Raw genomic sequence first — 20507 nt, forward strand, 5'->3', positions numbered from 1 at the left:
AGAATCTGACACAATACCACACACAATCATATACAGAAACATAAACAATATTCTCTTTTTATCCATACCTGTCCTCTTCTGTACTCGTTTGTTTCACTATCTCTCTCTTCTCCACAGTTCTCGGTCGCTGGGGGCTGACCGGTGCAACAGCCTAAACCAATATCCCCCAGACAAAAAATGCACCAAAGATAAATTTAGTAGGGACTAACTTTATTATATATATAAAAAACATATGTCCTAAAAAATATTCATATAGCTGTACCTCTGAAATAACTTCTTTGGGCTTCTCAGCTGGTGGTGAGACTGTAGGTGCTTTCTGAGGGGGTGGCTCAGGGGTTTGCTCTGTTTGTGAACTATTAGGCATTAAAAAAAAAGAATTAATGCCAAAATGTTTTTATCAGACATAAATAACACATATGAGAGAGGCTCTTTCTCCTTCTTTTACCCAGTGTCCGGAGGAGGTGTATCTCTGTCTCCACTAAACTGCCGCTGGATGGCAGCAAGCCGTCTCTCACATTCTCTGAGTTGGGCTTGTGCAAGCCTGTGTGCGTCCTCAGGGCTCAGAGTATCACATAACTCCTTCAGAGCTTCAAGCTGCTGCCCTGCCTCTGCCAGACTGCCCTCTGCTGAAAAACAGGCCTGCAGGAAGCGAAAAAAAAACCTGTATCATTAAACCTGTATCACAAAAGGATTATTTTGTCATTTAAAATTTTTATTTAAAGTGCCCCATAAAGTGCCATAAAAAATTATGTTTTTTCGAATATTACATTTAATTCAGTGTGTTATATAGCTGTCTGTGAATGTAAACGATCTGCAAAGTTGTGAAACCGAAAGTGCACGATGAATAAAGCTATTGTCTCTCAAAAGAAAGAATCAACTCCGAACTCTGAATTTTAGGAAGCCTCTGGAGCTGAAATTAAATTATGGTAATAAGCATTTCGTTTCCGACACACGCTGTAAGCGGTAGACCAATCACAACAGACTGGGTCATCTGGCTAATCAGAGCAGAGTAGCTCGCAGAAAGGAGGTATTTAGAGAGACTGAATCATCGGAATGAGTCGTTTGAGAATAATTGAAAAATGTAGTGTTATAGTGCAATGTATATTATGAGAAAATTAAAGAGTTTTTTTTAACATTTGATGCATGTAAACCAGTTGTAGGAGACCTTTAAAACAAAATTAGGATTAGGAACCTTTAAAATAGCATAATAAGGGCACTTTAATGCTGCTACTTTATTGTAAGCTCCTTTATTGTTTTAATTTGGCAGTATTTTATTGTATTTTCCTGCCTTGCAACATGCAAACAAAATTATGTCATGCCAAATGAGTGAGTAGTAATGTGGTTAAGAGGAAAGACAAGAACAAGAAATTAATGGAACCCAAATCAAAAGATTAAAAAAATGAAAGGAGGAAATAAAATGTAAAGAAAGAGAGAAATTTCCGATTCGATCATATGATGTTCATGCTCTGTGGTCAGTAACTTTACCTCTCCCTTTGATTCCGATACTGATTCAGGCCTAAGGCTGAGTTTTTCCCTTTTAAAGTGCATCTCACATATCTCAACCATACGGTTAAAATGCAGGCGGGTTAACTCAAATCTGAGTTGCCTCAAAAATTCTGATATTTGCACTCGAACAGCCTAAAAATGTTAATTAAATAAAAGAACACACAACACACAAAAGAACACACAATCTCTTAATGTTTGAGTTAATGTTAACTTCACATACAGTTCAATATACTGTCGAGCATTTCAGTTAAACAGTATCTAAAATAAAAATTGTTAATAACATTGCAATACAGTCACACTGCAGATATAGACACACAAGCACTAATATTACTACGCATATACCTTCCACTGTGTTCTAACAGATTGTGTGAAAAACTCCATGTCTCTAAGTTCAGATGGGGTGCAGAAAGCTTCCATCCCTTCTGTAGCCCTCAAGAACTCTTCAAGGAGTTCAGGGTCCAGAGTCCGGAGCGTCTCCTGAAAACAAAAAAACAACACAGACACTTGAGAAACCGAGACTTATTATTCTCTTATAAAAGACCCAAACACAACAGTACATTTTCATGAAATTTGGCTTTTTGGCTCTTGAAAACACTAGAGAAAAACAAGCAAACCAAGTCATGTCTAAAATGGACAAACCTCCTTAACTGATGCCTGTTCGTCTGTCATTCGCTTATCCTTGAATACATTGATAGCTTCGAGAATGTGCTCTTGAAGACAGTGCTTGGCTTCCTCAAATCTATTCCTAACCAGGGCCTGTGCCTTTATATAAGCCTCAGTATAGGCTTTAGGGGGAGCCTGGGCAAGTGCTGGCTGCTTAACCCGAGGAGCTGACTGCTGTTGGGGCAGTTCCTGTACTGGTAACTGAGGTTTTGTCAGATCTTGGGACTGAAGCTCTGTCTGAGCAGCTTGACTTTGGATGAGAGTTTCAGATGGGGCCTCTATCCTGGATGAAACCCACTTTTGCTGACTTTGCTGAGGCTGCTGTGGACTCTGATATCTTATGGGAGCTTGAGCAGGTGGCTGATTCCATTGAGCCACTGGCTGGAGAACACCATGGGACATAGTCTGGGAAGAGACTTGAAACTGATGTTCTGGCTGGACTGGACCCCACTGCCGTTGAGGGCTTTGTGGTCTTGGAAGGGCTTGATATTGGAGCTGGGGATATGGTCCATGCCCTTGAGATTCAGCCTTTGGGTATACTGGACTGACAGGTCTCCATTGCTGAGAGGTAACCATATCCTGTGCTGGACCTTGGGGTCTTATCTGTGATTGACCCCAAGTTGATTCTGGTCTAGCAGGGGGCCACTGCTGAGGCTGTGGTTGCGGCTGAGTTTTAGGGTAAACTGCCATTTGAGGTTGAGTTTGGACTTTCTGACCTGGAAATTCAACAGTGGGGTAGGTCTGGGCCACTATGCCTGGTCTTACTGTTGACCACGGCTTAGGTTGAGATGGAGGGACACTTTGAGGTTGGGGATGAGTTTGGAAATGGGCCAGAGGCTGCATTTGGGCAGCAACAGAAATTGGTCCTTGGACCTTGGGGTAAGTTTGGGGGACATCTCCTGGTTGATACCACTGGGGTTTCCCGTGTGGTTGACTCATAAGTGGTGTGCTTCCCTGTGCTATGACCTGAGTTTGGGTTTGAGATTGAACAGGCATCTGGGGTCGAGGCATAGAGAAGATTCTGGGTTGTATGGGGGATGCAACTTTGGGCTGAGGGAAAATCACAGTCGGATTGTGCAGTGTGGGTTGCTGGGTCTGCACTACACCATGTGGTGACTGTTGTCTCTGCATAATCACTTGTGGTTGAATGGGATATGTTGGGTACTGCTGCCCTGGTCTGGAAATGCCTTGGGGCATTGCTTGGGTCACTGGAAATCTTTGTGGTTGCGGCAGTGCAGGATGAGATTGTGAAATAGTCTGTTGTGGCTGCCATTGTGGTTGCATGGGAGTCATGGATTGAGGTTGTGCCTGTCTCATGATCATCACTTGAGGTTGTTGTGGTGTCAATATCGATGTTTGAGGTTGCTTTTGTTGCTGAATAGGTGCAGTTGCTTGTGAGTATTGTGTAGTTCCTTGTGTTTGAGTTGATATAGAGGGTTGAGGTGGATGTTGGGTTAATACTTGTTGACTAATCGAAGGAGACACACATTGTTGTGGTTGTTTTTGAATCACTGGTTGTGCAGCAACTGCTGGCACAGTTTGAGGTAGTTTTTGTGTCACTATAAGGGGTTCCTCTTGTGCAACAGGTTGAGCGTGCTTCATGCGTTTCTCACCACTCTCAACAATGCTTTTAGACTGATTTGTCACCGTGCCATGAACAGGTCCCTGAGCTTCAGGTGAGGTAACAGCCACTATATGTTGTGGTGGTGCTTGAGGACTTATTTGACCCTTGTCCTCTGGCTCTGACTGAGATTGTGGCACCAGTTGAGCTGTTTTTTGGGTAACATTTTCCAGCTGACTCCTCTGTTGAAGCCAAGGTCTGTTCTGCAGATTTGCCTTGGATCTTTTTGCTTTCCTCTGCTGCTTTGGAGCTTGATGTTGGCTTGTAATATCTTTCTGTGGTTGTGTTTCTAATTGGCCCTGAGGCTGTGACTGGATTGTCGTTTGTGCTTGAACCTTCTGCAGTTTTGTAGGTTGAGTTTTTTCTTGTTTTTGGATGTGCACGTGTGGCTGTGTTGCTAATTGTTGTTCATTATGAACTTGTGATGCTGCTTTTTGCAGGATCTGTGAGGGTTGGCTAGCAATTGGAGCTTGCATCTTCCACTGGTTTTCTGTCTGTTTTTGTGTCTCAGGCTGTGGTAAAGATGTCTGGCTTTCTACATGATGCTCTTTGATTTTTGATTGAGCTTGGACAACTTTCTGTGCCTTCACTTCAATGGACTGTGTGTCTTTCACTTGCTCAATAGACTGAGAGTCTTTCACTTGCTCACAGGGGTGCATTTGTGGTTGTGGACTCCTGTTCTCTTCTTCATACTCTTGTACAACAATCATAGGCACAGGCTGACTACACGGCTGGCTCTTGAGAACTACAGCTTGAGAAGGTATCTCTGATGATTTCTGAGAAGGTACTGGGACTTTGGCTCTGACTGCAGGCTGGGGTTCTGTTTGGCTAGGGGCTCCTGAAGGAGAGATAGGCTGGAAGGAGAGCTTCTGGGTTTTGGACTCTTCCTCTGCCTCCTGATATTGGACAAAAACCTTGGAAGGGGGCTGGTCTCTAGCAGGGCTTCGGTCTCTAGCAGGGCTTCTGTCTCTGCAAGCCCCCAAAGAGCTAAGCATGCCTACGGCTTCCTGTTGAGGTTTAGCAAAATTAAAAAATCATAATGCATTTGCATACAATTCTAAAATATGGTTACTCATTCCTTGGCATTATATGAAATTAACAGAAAACATTATTTATGGCATAATTGATAATTACTGAAAGAGCTGTTTCAATGCTGTATATTATCTTTCAAATTAATATTGTATAGGTGCAATCATGCTTTTAGCTTTTTAAAGTGTTGTTAATCTAAAAGCGATAGACAGACCTGTGACTTTTCAACAACAGAGCGGACCCTATCCTGCATGGTGGATGCCATGAGATACTGCAGCGGTGAAGTCTTCTGACCAGTCATGACCATCACCTGCAGATCCTGCTCTTCCATAACCACTTGACCTTCTAACTGTAGCCCTCTCGAAATTAACAGCTACAGGAAAAGAGAGAATTTATTTCAATTCAGCCAAGTAAAGAGATGTAGCGAGAAGAGAGGGAGAATTAATGCATATTTTCTGGTATATACTTCTATATACTCACCCGGGCTCTAGGGTCTTGTCCTCTCTTCTGCCTGTGTGTTTCCTCCTTCAGGAGCTGATACAGCTCTCTGGCTTCCATCTCCCAGTGTAACAGTTCAGCTAGACGCCCGTCTAACCCACTCACACTCACACGCAGCTCATCGCACACCTGTTCAGCCTCACAGAGTGTCTGCAATACCTATTTATACAGGGATAGATATAGATACATAAACAAATACAAACAGAAATTAATACAAGCATCAGAAAAGATCATAATTAGTAGAGATTAACACATATTAAAAACAGGATGATCTGCTAATATTCTCGGGTCATGTATAATTTGATAGTACACACAAAGGGGAATTAACACAATTCACACGAAACTGAAGGGGCCACCCAAAGCATTGTATTTGCTTACCTCAGGAATGGCCTGCTGAAGTTTGCTCAGGGTTTCTGGAGAGCAGTCTAGAGATGGGGAGAGGGCTTCTAGATCCACGTCCTTTATTTTCTTCATCATAAGCTGGGAGAAATAACAATTTGAAGCTAAATCCTACTTAGTCTAGTCTCAAATTTAGAAAACAAAAAGATAAAGCAACATAATCACAAATAGCTACTACAAAAAATGGCAGGACATATGAAGTATATATTGTATGCTTTTATTGATGCGTGAGTGCGTGCATAAGAGTTTGTTCACACACTGCATACCTGTAGTCTCTTTGTATAAGTACGTAGCGATCCAGAAACCACATCCACAGGTTCTTTCAGTAACTGAGTAGCCTCCCTCATCAGGGCCTGTAATGTCTGAGGACTAGATGGGCCAGCACTGGGCTCCTCAGCCAAAGACTGAAATATACAATTTGCTTCAAAATACTACTTAAAATTGCATGCATAGCTTTACCATCCAATCTGTGTTAACCTATTTATATTTGTAGAAGCAAACTAATTAGTAGATTATCTGTCCAACACAATCGGACAAATCAACTTTGTCCCAAGTCAAGATAGGTGCACATTTTTAAATACTTCACTTTCGAATATGTTTGTACATAGACTATTCAAGTTTGAACATGATGGGTGACTCACAAACTGGGCTGTTTTGGCAAAGTCAGCCCAGAGCAGATTTATCTTGCAGAGTTCGTCTGAAATAGCACGGCTAGTCTGCGGGTCTGTGACCTCAGTCAGGTAGTTGGCCACCTCGTTCAGGTGAGCTTGCCGAGAACTCCACTCTGACATCACTGATAATGTCACCTAAAAAAAAAGAAAAAAAAGTCGATGGATAGGCATGTTTATATTCCAAAAAACAGAAAAAAATACTTAAGGTTTTTCTGCCCAGTACAATTTTTTTTTATAGCATTTAAAACTACAATAAAAAAGTAATTTAAAAGTTTGTGTGTACCTCTGTTCTCTGCCCGTGTCGCTGACTATGCGGACCCTGCTCCAGCCATGCGCGCATTGAGGTATAGATATCACTGTAAGAGTCCCATGCTGCCAACACACGTCCCATAGTTCCCCTCATCATCCGTATACCTTCCAGAGTTGCTGTCACATCTGCTTCTAGATCAGCCACCTGGCGATTTACCTGTGTGGAGTCTCCAGCTGAAGCAGACATCAGCTTATCAATAATTATTGATTAACAACACTTTCCAAAAAATGCCATTTCATTGTCATATTTATTTATACTGTAATTACTATGCGCACACACACACACACACACACACTTCCTTTGTATTACCCAAGGCAGCCTTGCTGGTGTATTTGTTAGCGATTAATTTAAATTTGTGGAGGGCTCCATCCAGCAAAGATGTCAAGTCCTGTTTGTTCACAGTCTCCTAAAAACATTAATTGTGATAAAATGTTAAAGCTTTAATGATTTCAATCTTTTAATATAATCGCAAAGTAATGCCCAGTCGTAAATACACTTTTAGCATTCTGTCATTTTTCACTTACATTCCAGTCCTGCATTAGCACACGAACAGCCTCCTGGGAAATGTAGGCTCTTTTCCAAGAACGCAGTTTAATTTTGAGTTGATTCAGCAGGTCTAACACTGTGTGTCTGCGCTCATGGTACTCCAGCTTAATACCATGATATTTAGCTGTTACACGGACACTGGTGAACCTGGAAAATGGACACGTACACAAAATAATTAAACACAGTTTACTGCTGTTCATGAAACGATAACAGAAATATTGTCATTAAAAGTGATGCTTTTTCATTCCCAGTAGGATTCATGTCTGGTTAAGCAGTCAAACTCACCTTCTCTTCATCTCTTCCATCTTGTCTGTCGGCACCAGAGTCTCTCCAAACTCATTTGTGTTTTGAAACATATTAAACCTCTTGATGTGATGTGACATCTCCTCCAAACACACCTGCAAAAATGTGGAAGAAATATGACATAAATTACATTTTCATGTCTGAACAGCTCTATAGCATCATAAAATTAACATATGGAAGTCAGTCAAACCTTTAGTAGATCGAGTTTCTCACGGGCCTCCTCCGCGGCTCGAGCATGATCCATTGGCTCGCCCTCTTCGGCAGATAAAACCTTTTCAATACGCAACAACCAGCGGCCCACAATGTCCAGTGGAGATGGGAGACTCAGGTCCAGCTCTGTTTTATATTCACGCAGCTACCAAAGACACATATATCAGTGCAAATAAATTAGCAAATGGCTTCTGTGTATTTCTGTACACTAGGAAGCTAGTTCATCCATTTAGATGGCTCACATTTAGACAAATATATTCATTTGTTATTTTTCTGTTTTTCAATTGAGTCTAATGAATCTCAGCACAAAATTGAATAATCAAATAAAACACATCAAATATCAAGAAAGTAACACAACAGAACGTTTTTGTGATGCTGTGAACTCTGACCTTCTCAGCGAGAGTGTCCCATGCTCGTCTGAGGGCTTTCTGCTCTACACTGAGCTGAGGTGTCCTCTTCATCGCTGTTAGTAACGGCATTACGGGCCGCCTCTGCTCGTTGAAGGACACAATGAAAGTGTGGAAGACCTGAAACAAATGTAAATAAACATTAATGCAACAAATCAACAACAGAAGCAAATGATCATATACAACAAAACCAATGCAAATATAAAATGTGTTTATTTACCAGGATTACCAGGATATTATAACTCAGTACCTCAACACAGTCAATGACACAATAGGTACCGTTCACATTCTTAATTCATGCTACATATTAAATGTGTAAATATACAAACAAATATACAAACAAATAAAGCAGATTTGCTCATAAACTTTTGTTTTGAGGAATGATGACTGTGCATTTATTGCTAAATAAAAAAAAAGAATGTTCTTCACTCAAATTCAAGAATTTAATAGGGTACGTTTACACAAGTCGACAATAATTTACTAAAAACAGAAACGTTTTTCCAGTTGCATTTTTCACATACAGACAACAACGTTGTCAAAAAGACCCCCGTTCACACAGATCTGCGAAAACAACAAAAAATACTGTATTATGCTGCCATACCAGTAGTTGGCGATCATGTCACTTTGTAAAGAAACACTACACGCCTAAAGACTGAACACGTAATACACATCCGCATGACGTCACCGTTATCACAAATTCACATTTTTGTAGTTTACACAGAGACATAACGGTATCGTTTTCAAAAGCAGGGCCCAAAAACTTTGTTGTTGTGTAAATGAACGGCCAAAACGCACAAAAACTAACTAAAAGGAGCATTTTTAATTGAAAGCTTTTAGTTAAAACCGGTGTTGTGTAAACGTCCCCTCAGACATTCATTGATATTCAGGTCTTACTTGGTATCTTTCAGCATAGCTCTCTCCCTCTGTGGAGTCCCATCCCTCAATCAGCTCCTGATAGGCCTGATCTAACCAGCATGTGACCTCCTGAGCCTTCTGATTGGCTGAGGTCTGGACATACAGAAACAAAAAATAATTGTTTGATTTTATTATCCATTAGGGAGTAACGATATACGAAACAAAAATATTTTCAGCAATCAATATCTGAGGTAAAATAAAGATTAAAGCTGTGCACGAGTTAAACCATTTGCACTGCACACTAAACAGTAAAGCGAGTAAAAGAGTTTAGTATTGCAGTCCTCTATAGGAAGCAAGTTCTTAACACAAACCAACTTTCTCAGCATGTCTGTGATTAAAATGCTCCTGCCAAGTACCATGAAAGCTAAAGTTCAGTGTATTAGAATCTTCAAACACAAGAGGGGCTTTATTAATTGAATTATCTCCTTAATTTCAGGGATTTTCTCTGGTTTTAATGGATTAGCTCTGTAATTTCTGGGATTATCTTCATAATTGAGTGTATAGTCATCAGCATGTTTATACATGCAAAACACTGGTATAAACACTGGTTACGGAGCATCAGAGGGGGTATTTTAAAAAGGGGAGTGGATATTTTACCCCAGGGCCAGCTGCTCTAGCTGTATCAGGTGATTGGGGAGGGCCTGATTTGATTGGACAGGGCATTAACAGGTGAGCCTGATCAGAGAACATATCAAGTAAAACAATTAAAAGTGGGCCATAGCATTCAAACTCTTCAGTCAAAATCAGTCAGTTTCAATCATTAGACCTACAGGAAGATATACACTTTTACTTACACATTATTTTACATTTTAACCCAAAATCTTGATGATTTAAAAGAAGTCTATAAACATGTTATGTGTCAACCACTTACAATAACAGTATAGTGTATTCGCTCACAAAACAGGTTAAACAGGCCAGACAAGTTCAAATTAACCTTTCATAGACATTTCTGAATAATCCTGACACTGATAGCAAAAACTAACACACCTTTACCAAACTAAAAGAGAAAAAGCAGTTAATGAATGAATCATGCACCTAAAAATAACACAGAGAGCGACAGAGAGATAGAAGTACCTGTCTTAGAGGTGACGCAGATATAGAGGGAGTAAAGTCTGATGGCAGATTGACAGGAGAGAGACGCTGAGGAGGAGTGAGATACTAAACCACCATAGAGAGGGGGAAAACAGAAAGATAAAGAGATAAGAGAGTATAAAGAGTCATTTGAGCATTTAGATTTACAGTGTGAAATGTTGGAGGAATACTATCACTTGTTTTGATATATAATTATGATTGAATATAAAAAAAGTCTCACAAATATAGTATCACATAAATCTAATTTCGAAAAAAATGCGACTCCGATTTTTTAAATTGTGTTTGTGATTCAAAATAAAAACTCTATCGTGATTTCTATTTTATTTCCATTAATTGTGCAGCTGTAGTTAATCCTACTACAGGAACAATTCAAGGAATAGTTGAAACATGAGAATAAATAAATTATGACAGAACATTCATTTTTGGTTGAACTATTTCTTATTTCCATACTTGTGAGGACAGTGTTCACTAGTGAAATGGTTCAAATGGCAAAAGCCATCTGTGAAAGGTTAAAGTTAGGGTATAGTAATTGTAAACAGTGAAAAAAGTAAACAAGAAATCTTCAAAAGTGTACAAAAAAGTCTAAGTGTGTGTGTGTGTGCGTGTGTGTCTAACCTGCATTTCTTCGTCAGAAACAGAAGTATCTTTAGAGTACTGTAGAAACTGAGCAACATAAGTCATTATAGACTTTTCATCAGGATCCCTAACATCAACATCTGAAATACACATACACCATTCTTATATGATAATTCATATACATAGAGATCAGAAGCACAAACGTATTGCTGTTTGTTACACACACAAAACTAAATTGCACAGCATACAGTACATTTGCACTGCCCAAACACACACTTACCGGCTGGATCTAGTAGTCTGGGGATGTGAAGTTCTCTTTCAGCAATGTGGAAGGCTTCCTCCAGGTTCTGTCTGTTCGTTCTTGTTCGGGCTCTGGTTAGGTCCACTATATTCGGCCTCAGAGCATGAAGTATAGCCAAAAACACTACGCCACTCCTCCAGCTCACCTTAAAATCCTTCACATTCAGAGTACAACCAGCCCTGAAAAGACAGGAAAAGATGAATGGTTTTATAGTCCAGAATCTCACTGTTCCCAAGAATCCCTTTCAGCAGGTGTTCCTCACCTCTGGCACTGCTCTCTGACCCACAGCAGCAGGGCTTTCTTGGCAGATACACGGAAACGTGCGTGCAGGGGTGAACCACGGGGTGGCACTGGACTGCTGCGGGCACTGCTGCTGGTGGAACGCGTGTCCAAACTCGCCAGCGACTCCAGAGACGACTGACGAGAACTAAAGGACAATGTGCTGGCCAACTCTTCAATCTAAACAACGTAGAAGACCCATCAGAGAAATCATCCAACAAAACTGACAATCATTCTCCTCAGTTTATATCTAGGGGTTGATATAACCCAACTCTTTTGTTACACTGAGACAGCAAACGTACATGAAAGTGCATGATGATGGTCCAGACCAGACCCAGAATGATGGAAGGCTTGCCGTCCATGATGTCCGAGACATTGATGTTGACCAGTTTGATCTGCAGGGTAAAGATGTTGATAAAGTTACAGATGTTGATATTTCACCTTCACACAGAAGTGAACTAAAACTAGAAAAAAAAAAAAAAAAAAATGCGATTGTTCTTCAAAGCAGCAGACCATAATCTTTTATTAGCCACATGCGAACAAGTCTCCCTCTACATAAAAACAAATTAAATACAGCTTAATTTCTTAATTAAGAAAACTTTCTTAAAGTTTCTTAAAGTTTCTTAAGTTTCTTTCTCAAACTTTCCCCATTCAGTCCCATGCTGGGAACAGAAAATCTCCCCAAACAAACAAAAAAGTAGTTTCAACACAAATTACGTTTTTTTGTGTGTGTGCAAATTTAAACTGATTGAAAGCCCATTGAAATACATTTCCATTAGTTTTTTCCAAGTGTGGCATCTTACCGATTTCCTCATAAGGAACGCTAGAGCTTTCTCGATGTTTGATCTGTGCTGAAATGTCCCCCTTCCTTTCTCCCGGCTCTGTAATGAAGGTTGGTTATGATTATTAGAAAATCCCACTAAGTTTTTGTAATAGATTCTTATATTTGCCAATATTTGGCCATTTTGAGATTATCGGTTTGCACCAATAGCCTAGTAACTGGAAAGTGCACATTTTCTGTTTTCAAAAAAAATGTTTTAATGTAATAATGCAAAATTAACATTAATATAGTCTCATAAATCTTATATCAAATTATATTGCATTATATTATACATGTATAGGTATATTTGTGTATATATTGGGCGATGGCCATCTTGCTCTCTAGATATCAGCATAGGTTATCGAAAAATAAGTTAAAGGATTAGTTCACTTAAAAATTTAAATTCTGTCATCATTTACTCACCCTCAAGTTGTTTCAAACTTGTATGAATTTCTTTCTTCTGCTGAACACAAATTGAGATATTTTGAAGAATGTCGGTAACCAGACAGTTGATGGACCCCATTGACTTCCATAGTAGGAAAAAAAATACTATGGAAGTCAATGGGGTCCATCAACTGTTTGGTTACAGACATTTTTCAAAATATCTTCTTTTGTGTTCAGCAGAAGAAAGAAATTCATACAAGTTTGAAACAACTTGAGGGTGAGTAAATGACAGAATTTTAATTTGTAAGTGAACTATTCCTTTAACAACTATTGAACTAGACACTTACCATTCTCTGACCACTCATCACCTCCAGCAGATCCAATAGTCTGCTTCCATCTCTGAATTCATTGAAAAGATCCAGCACAGTAACCGGAGGACTCCTCTGAGAGATCAGAATGAAATATCCCACATTAAACACCAGAATGCACATGGTTTATAACTTCAGAACTAAACCATTCAGGCAAATCACACGAAAACATTTCAGGGCCATATGATATCTCACCCCAGATTTAAGATATAAAATACATTTTGGGTTTTGGCTAAAAACTATTTTACACTTGTATATATACATATTTTGCATTGTGGCCTAATTTTCATGACAAAGCAAATTTCCCCTTAAATCTACCCAAAACTTTTTGAATTGACAAATACAGCCTTGTATTGCTGGAATATTGTATAGTGTCCATTTGTATCAGTTTGTTAGGTAACAGGAGTCAATGCTCACGGCAGATATTCAAATTATGTCTAGGGGACAAATCAGACAAGCTTATGTGAACTCAACCTTTTACATAAAACTGAGGGGAGACAGAAATGAGCATCTGAAATGATCTGAAATGACACACTGATGTCTCTTTTATGTGTGCACACATCCCGTTCATGCCTGTAGGATGCCAAGCCACGTCAAACTGATTGTGTCATTTGCTCACTTTATAAGTAGCCGTGGCTGTGAATATGTGCGTTCACGAGTGTGTGCGCTGACACAACTCCTGTTGCTGTCTGTCTTTCTGGGCCATGTTTGAGAAGATTATATTTACCCCCTGCACACCCCTCATTCCCTCCCCGCTATTGGAGAACCTGCAGGAATGACCTCTACCAACAACACTTTCCATATCCGTCATTTATCTGTAGTTTAGGTGCCGTTTCCGAAAGTGGAAAAGTCCTGTGTGTTATTCGCAGTTAATACAAATTATTACAAATAATGCAAGTGAAGTTCATGAGGATTCAGATAAACATGACACAGAGTCTATTACTGATATATATTTTCTAAGTCAAGTTAACTTTGATAAACTTGGACTCTAACCTTAGACAGCTGGGCATTGATCCAGTTGGTGAAGGTTCTCTTCTGAATTTGTTCCTGCTCCACTGAGGGCAGAACAGACAGGAGAAAAGCATGAAAACCAGCATTTACAAACATAGTGAGCGAATACATTACACACAAATGATCTGTAGGATTGTATCTCTATGTGCTGTGTTCATTTCAATTCAAACAATGTCTAAGAATAGATCTTATAAATGCATGAGAAATTAATAACACTGGTCAGGTTTGTCAATTTCAGTTAATTGAATGTGTAGCAATGCATAAACTTTTAATGTAAATAACATTTTAATCTGTAGAGGAAAGAAAATGTATTTTCTCACATATAAAAAATTCATTCATTCATTCATACAAACTTTTATGTGTCTTAATAATTTGCATGTGGTTCCCATGAAATGCAATTCAGACCTAAAAGCTGTCACGTCAAATAGAGTGCAATTTATGTTTACCGTTATAAAGTTCCATAAAATCAATGAGCTCATCAGCTGTGTGAAGAACATCTTTATCCTCCATACTCTGACAATCCACTTGTTCCATTCTTCTCCTTGTTCAAGAACCTTCAAATCTCTCACAATACGTCCAAGTCTACACAGATCAACTTTTACCAAAACTGTTTTCTCAGAGTTGTCGACACTCTTCTTCAAACGAGCACGTAAAATCTACAACGACTATTTCTATGAACCCCATTAGACGAATCTGATCGCCAACCTGACTCTGTTTTGAGCAGTGATTCTAAAAGAGCTCTCCCTCATTAAGTGCTAAACATGGCCACACTCACTATGAATAAGACTCTCAGGTCAGTTATCAGGATAATGTCGCTGTTGACCGACTGACCCACAAAGAGAGAACGAGAGAGTGTGTGTTTGAATAAATTCTTTGACAGGACTGGCAGGGTTTGACAGTCACTGTTTCCACACTCCTGTATCAGTAGCACAGAATGAGGGAAAGCTTTGAGATGGTTAAAGTTATCAGCTGACACCCACCCTCAGGTTCCTGTGGATTTATTTAGAGTTCAGCTATCAAATACTAATGCACTTTTACACTTGACGCAGTTAACCCAGGGTCATTTTTACCCTGGGAAAATGATTTGTCAAGCACTGAGGAAGTACATAATACTGAATGGTGTCTTGTTGCTAAACAGCTTGCTGTGATATTGTACTGCTGCAAGTGTGCAACGTGCATAACCCAGTAAATGAAGCCTATTGCATTTACAGGGTAAAAAAAAACAACATAAAGACCCATCCCAGAAAGCAACATTGTGTAGGCCCAGATCCGGCCCACATCTGGTACGTGTGGAATCCACATGTGGGCTGGATCTGGGCCAACACTGTGTTGCTGTCTGAGATAGTCCAGGTAACCATAGTGCGAAAATGTTTTCTTATAGTAATACAAAAAATATATTATACAAAATATGTTTATACATAATTTCAGTCAAATATAATTAATGACATTTATTAAAGACATCCATCTGTAACGATTAAAAAAAACTAAACCTCATGTTGCTAATGTTTGTTATTAAGTAAAAGAGAAAACAACATGGAGATCAGGTATGGTTCCTGGGATTTGTAGCAGAGTTTTTAGTTATTTTCTTTTTTATTGTTTCTCTAGTTTTGCAGAGATGAATATGAGCTGAATATGAGCTAACTTTCCTTTAAAATGCTCACATAAAAATATAGTTAAAACACAGTGAGGCAAGTGCAGAGAGGGACACACAAACTCGTGGAATCTTTCACCAACGTGTTGATCCACCTCAGAAACAAAGATTTGGAAACAACAAAATTCTCTCAGCAAACACTCTCCATTACTGGTGACTTCATTTAAATGAACTCTACAGAAACACAATGACAGACTGGAATGTTTCCATTGATCAAAGGTCACATCTTGTGTGTTCTAATGTGTTTTGGGTGGTTCGTAAATAGTTACATACAACACCTCCCTTTGAGCAGAACAACAGAGGGAGGGGAAACAATGATGAAACGATCAAGCAGATAAAAAAGAAAAGCCCCATAACATGCCTTTGACTGACACTTCATTTAGGCGATACAGATACATGAACAAATTACAGACTGTTTCATAATAATTAATAATAATAGTGAAATCAAATCAAATGCACTACCACGCTTAAAAAGCTCCTTAATTAACCCGAAAGACCTTTACATGACATACAATATTGAAAAATGTATAATTTAAAATTATGTTTGATTTGTTAATCAGATCTTTTGCCAATTTCTGTAAGACTGCACTGCAGAATGTGCAATGCTTTTATGCTTATGCAATACTTTTTATTATAAGCACCTCACCTTGTGATCCATGTTTCTTGCTATGAGACCTTTCAGATGGGTGTCCAACCCCGACAAAACGAGGCAACTTCTTTTTGTTGTCTTTTAAGGAGACATCAGCAGTGATTGCACCATGATGTTCAGATATACATATGATAGAACAATATTATGGCAATTAAAAATGCACAAAATGTTATTTTGATTATTGCATACTACTGTATCTGTTGTCCAACTAGTTTTAGAGCTACAACAAACTCACCCATTCTGACGTCATCAGATTTACTATCCAAGAATTTCCTGTATCATAATCAGTTGTTGCATGTTGGAGTGTGCAATGGTAAATGCTTTATAAACCAGCCTCATCTTGCAGTTCAGCAAATCAGTACAAAACTCCTGCATCGAAAATCTGGAAAGCATGTATCAGCTGAAGAACTGAAAACTACCGTAAACACATGGCACAACTTGCCCGGTAACCTTTAGCTAAGTAATTCAAGATCAAGTGCCAGTACTGCAGGTTTTAAAAAAGGCTCCACCTTTTACCTATGTCAAAAAAAGAAACGCACACAGCATGTCCACACAGGCGCTGATTAACGCTTCTTCTAATGCAGATCTACTCTATCCTCAGGGTCAAAATATGTTTCACAATTTCACCAGCCATCAAGTTTTTAGCCATTTTCAACTGACTCTTTTTGTTAATTTCAGAACTCTGACAGAGAGAAATTTTAGCAAAAAATAACAACTTTTTATTTTTGTGCAGTTTGTCATAAAGGTATTTTTTTCCTAATGATTTAAAAAATAACATATTAAGTAGCCTGAAACACAATAAAACCACTTAAAAAAGGGATTTGACTTAACTTAAAAAAAGTGAGGAAACCTGTTGCCTTAAAATTATTATTATAAGTACATAACTTCATGTGTAATTGAAAAAAATTAAAGGTATAGCGGAGGATGTTTTACTTCCTGGTGGGTAGTCTAAACTATTGGTCCTCCTAATTGTCAATCATTCTGGTGAATCAATCAAACTTTTCAAAAAGTGGAGAGGGCGGGTCTTATCAAAAATTTGGAAAGATCCTCCGCTATACCTTTAAGTTATGTGGAATTGTCAAGTTTTTCAATTACGAATGAAGTTATTTACTTAATAATTTTCAGGCAACGGTTAAATCAACTGATCACTTTTTACAGTGTATGGATGCACGATATATATCGGCCACCATTTCGGTATCAGCCGATATATGTTCATTTAAAAGGAATAGTTCACTTCAAAATGAAAAATCTTTCATCATTTACTCACCCTCAAGTTGTTTCAAACCTGTATGAATTTCTTTCTTCTGCTGAACACAAAATAAGATATTTTGAAGAATGTCAGTGATCAAACAGTTGATGGACCCCATCAACAGTTTGGTTACTGACATTCTTCAAAATAATCCTGTGTCCCACCAAAGGTTTGAAACAACTTGAAGGTGAGTATGATAACATAATATTCATTTTTAAGTGAACTATTCTTTTAATGTTATCGTTATCGGGCCGAAAAGAACATTTGGCCAATATATTAAAGGGGACATATCATGAAAATCTGACTTTATCCGTGTTTAAGTGCTCAGTGCATCTACCAACCCAGAAAACATGAAAAGTGACAACCCAGTAACTTTGTTTTGGTAAGCCTTTCTCTGCAAGCCTGTCAAAAAATAAGCAGATCAGATTTCACTCCCCTTCTGACGTAGGAAGGGGATCTTATTATAATATTGCCGCCCCTTAATCTGCACGTTTCCACCCACGGCGCTGCCATTTGGTTTTCAGCAGTGTAACCAGTTATAACGCAATGGCAAAAGTTCAAGGAAAGCATGTAAACTGTTCTGTCGTTGCTGCACAGACGAGCACAGACAACAAATGCCACAGGTGTCTTATAAATCCCTCAGGGAACTGTGTCAACTTGTGTGAAAGTTAAACATGACGGTACATGCAAGTCGATGAGATGAATCAATGTAACTCCACAACAATTACATATATGTATGTATTCTCTTCCTGAATCTGACTGTTGGTTATTTTTGAGATTTTGGATTTGTGAAATGTGCAATTGTTATTGCCGGAGTATCCGAAGCTTGTGTAAAGGATCGACCTCTGAGTAGAGGCAGGGAAAAGCAGCTCATTTGCATTTAAAGGGACACACACAAATGCGCGTTTTTGCTCACACCCAAAAAGGGGCAACTTTGACAAGCTATAATAAATGATCTGTGGTATTTTGAGCTGAAAATTCACAGACACATTCTGGGGACACCAAAGATTTGATTACATCTTGTGAAAAGGGGCATAATATGTCACCTTTAAAGCTGATAAATATTAATTATTTCCTTCAGCTGAGACACTTCAGATGAGCAATATTTGCCATAATGCTTTTGAATTGCTTAAAATATGATTGGAACCACTTGCTACGGAAAATACATTGAAGTGCAACATGTGTAGCACAAGCCTGTCATATAGGCTACATAAAATTATAATGAGAACATTATGATTGTGTTTGGGATGTGGCTTTTAATGGTGAGACTTTTGTTTTTGTAATCAGGCTCCCAAAAGTTATATAACATTTTTGATTTAGATTTAGCGTTTTGTTTATATATATATTGGTTATCGGCTTTCAAATATAAAGAGTTATCTGTATTGGCCAACATTTTCATATCGGTATTCATATCCCTAATCTTACACATTGTCAACATTTAATTCGCAGAGATTTTGACTGCTTAAAGTAAACTGACTACAATATAAAATTACTAAATCTATTTGTTTTTCTTTATGGGGCTTCCTTATGTCTTCTGGAGGAGCTTAACCGACCCCTCAGCTCTACAATCGAGCAAGGAGCAATTGTGTTTTTTTTAGAAGTAATCATCCCTTAGTATTTGCCTAAATTATGTTCATTAAGAAATCACATTCATCATCACCTTACTCTGGAAACAACAACAGAGAGAGGGAAGATTTCTGTGGATAAAAAACACAGAAACACCCACACTTTGCATGCTAGAAAAAAAAAAACTTTTGAGCAACTCTTCATGACTCAGGGCAATAGAACTGCCTGTTCCCAAACAATCTGCAAAACACGTGACCATGCTGTAATTATGCCTTAATAAAGTCATTCATTTCATCTTTTCAAAGCATAACGTGTTTGGGTGTGTGTGTGTGTGTGAGAGAGCGAGATCTAGAGCGATTTTAACCCATACTGTTCAGTATCACCAATAAATCAGTTTAATCTGCTTTTGAGGAGACCAAAAGTTTGTTAAATGAACAAATAAATTCATATCATCCTCCAAAGTCCGATGAAAATCACAGTGCAATAGATATAGTGATAATATCAGACTATATCAGATAATATAATTTCCTTCAATCAAGAGCTTCCATCTGACCTTGCAGTAGTATGTGGACATCATCGATGTCTAGTGGGAGTGAGCCACGTTCGACGGGCGGGTCTTCGGATGTCCTCTGTGATGTCATGGTTCCCACGGACACGGTTCAGCTGAGAACCACCTGAGGGATTGCAGCATCTGTCGAGGGGACAGATGATGTCATATCAGTCCAGGTTTATTTTAACATTCCTTTGACACAGATTTGTATTAAAATTTCTGTTATGCATTTCTTCTATTGGCTGTAACTTTTATGAAGGGTTTGTTTTGTAATTTAAGGAAGCATTTCTATAAATATATACATTAGACTTACAGAAATATGGTCTGTTGAAGCTGACAATTTGCCTGATAAATAACCTACACAATATTATGAAAATGGTAATTCCATAATACTGGCTATTCGAGCTGGTATCTTCCGGCCAAAAATTACACATGTCAATTAAAAAAAATCAATAAATGGTGTACTAATTTAAAGCAATATTCTCAATATACATAACCATTTTGATTAGAAACAAGGACAAACTTTGGGTGTTTTTTCATATTAGTGGTCATAGAAACAGTAATGAGTTCCTTAGTTTAATATTTTATCCATTATATTATGACATACAGTATATGATGAGGAAATTGAACATACTGAAATGTACTGCATAGCCTACTGCTGAAGGCACCATGAAATCAAAATTGACCATTCCTATTTTTATGGAATATTGCAGTATTTATTATAAATTATGTATGGACATCATTTTTTTATTATTCAAGTGCACTCGTAATTTTTTATCAAAATAACTTCCCATTCCTCTTGCATCTCTTCTGTGATGACATATTTACTGGTGCGAGAGCAGAGCCAATGATTCAATCAATTCCTGATGGACAAAATCAAGTCCCACCCTACATTTTTTTTTTGTTCAAGAAGCCGTTTCATGTCACAATAAT

At 38.5% G+C, this 20507-nt stretch overlaps 1 protein-coding gene across 2 annotated transcripts in view; it reads right to left on the reverse strand.

Moving 5' to 3' along the window:
* The window catches only part of syne2b (spectrin repeat containing, nuclear envelope 2b), a 109311-nt gene that overhangs the window by 87148 nt on the left and 1656 nt on the right, over window positions 1-20507 (reverse strand). Inside the window, exons 1-29 of one of the 2 annotated variants that reach the window (XM_082154398.1) lie at window positions 16445-16686; window positions 16207-16287; window positions 13892-13953; window positions 12878-12973; window positions 12130-12207; window positions 11629-11721; window positions 11310-11506; window positions 11027-11226; window positions 10786-10886; window positions 10153-10236; window positions 9676-9753; window positions 9058-9171; window positions 8146-8283; window positions 7737-7901; window positions 7529-7641; window positions 7222-7390; window positions 7007-7103; window positions 6671-6870; window positions 6358-6522; window positions 5983-6120; window positions 5696-5797; window positions 5300-5476; window positions 5034-5192; window positions 2146-4797; window positions 1849-1983; window positions 1486-1638; window positions 446-639; window positions 263-353; window positions 69-151 (exon numbers count right to left, since the gene is read on the reverse strand). In XM_082154398.1, coding sequence (XP_082010524.1) covers window positions 69-151; window positions 263-353; window positions 446-639; window positions 1486-1638; window positions 1849-1983; window positions 2146-4797; window positions 5034-5192; window positions 5300-5476; window positions 5696-5797; window positions 5983-6120; window positions 6358-6522; window positions 6671-6870; window positions 7007-7103; window positions 7222-7390; window positions 7529-7641; window positions 7737-7901; window positions 8146-8283; window positions 9058-9171; window positions 9676-9753; window positions 10153-10236; window positions 10786-10886; window positions 11027-11226; window positions 11310-11506; window positions 11629-11721; window positions 12130-12207; window positions 12878-12973; window positions 13892-13953; window positions 16207-16287; window positions 16445-16448 — 6119 coding nt within the window. In that variant the 5' untranslated portion in view covers window positions 16449-16686. Of the gene's footprint in view, window positions 1-68; window positions 152-262; window positions 354-445; window positions 640-1485; window positions 1639-1848; window positions 1984-2145; window positions 4798-5033; window positions 5193-5299; window positions 5477-5695; window positions 5798-5982; window positions 6121-6357; window positions 6523-6670; window positions 6871-7006; window positions 7104-7221; window positions 7391-7528; window positions 7642-7736; window positions 7902-8145; window positions 8284-9057; window positions 9172-9675; window positions 9754-10152; window positions 10237-10785; window positions 10887-11026; window positions 11227-11309; window positions 11507-11628; window positions 11722-12129; window positions 12208-12877; window positions 12974-13891; window positions 13954-16206; window positions 16288-16444; window positions 16687-19577; window positions 19716-20507 lie in introns of those variants that run through there. The other variant, XM_082154399.1, reaches the window with a different exon arrangement.

This window comes from Leuciscus leuciscus (genome assembly GCF_965113295.1).
Source record: "Leuciscus leuciscus genome assembly, chromosome: 22".
NCBI classification, from domain to species: Eukaryota; Metazoa; Chordata; class Actinopteri; order Cypriniformes; family Leuciscidae; genus Leuciscus; species Leuciscus leuciscus.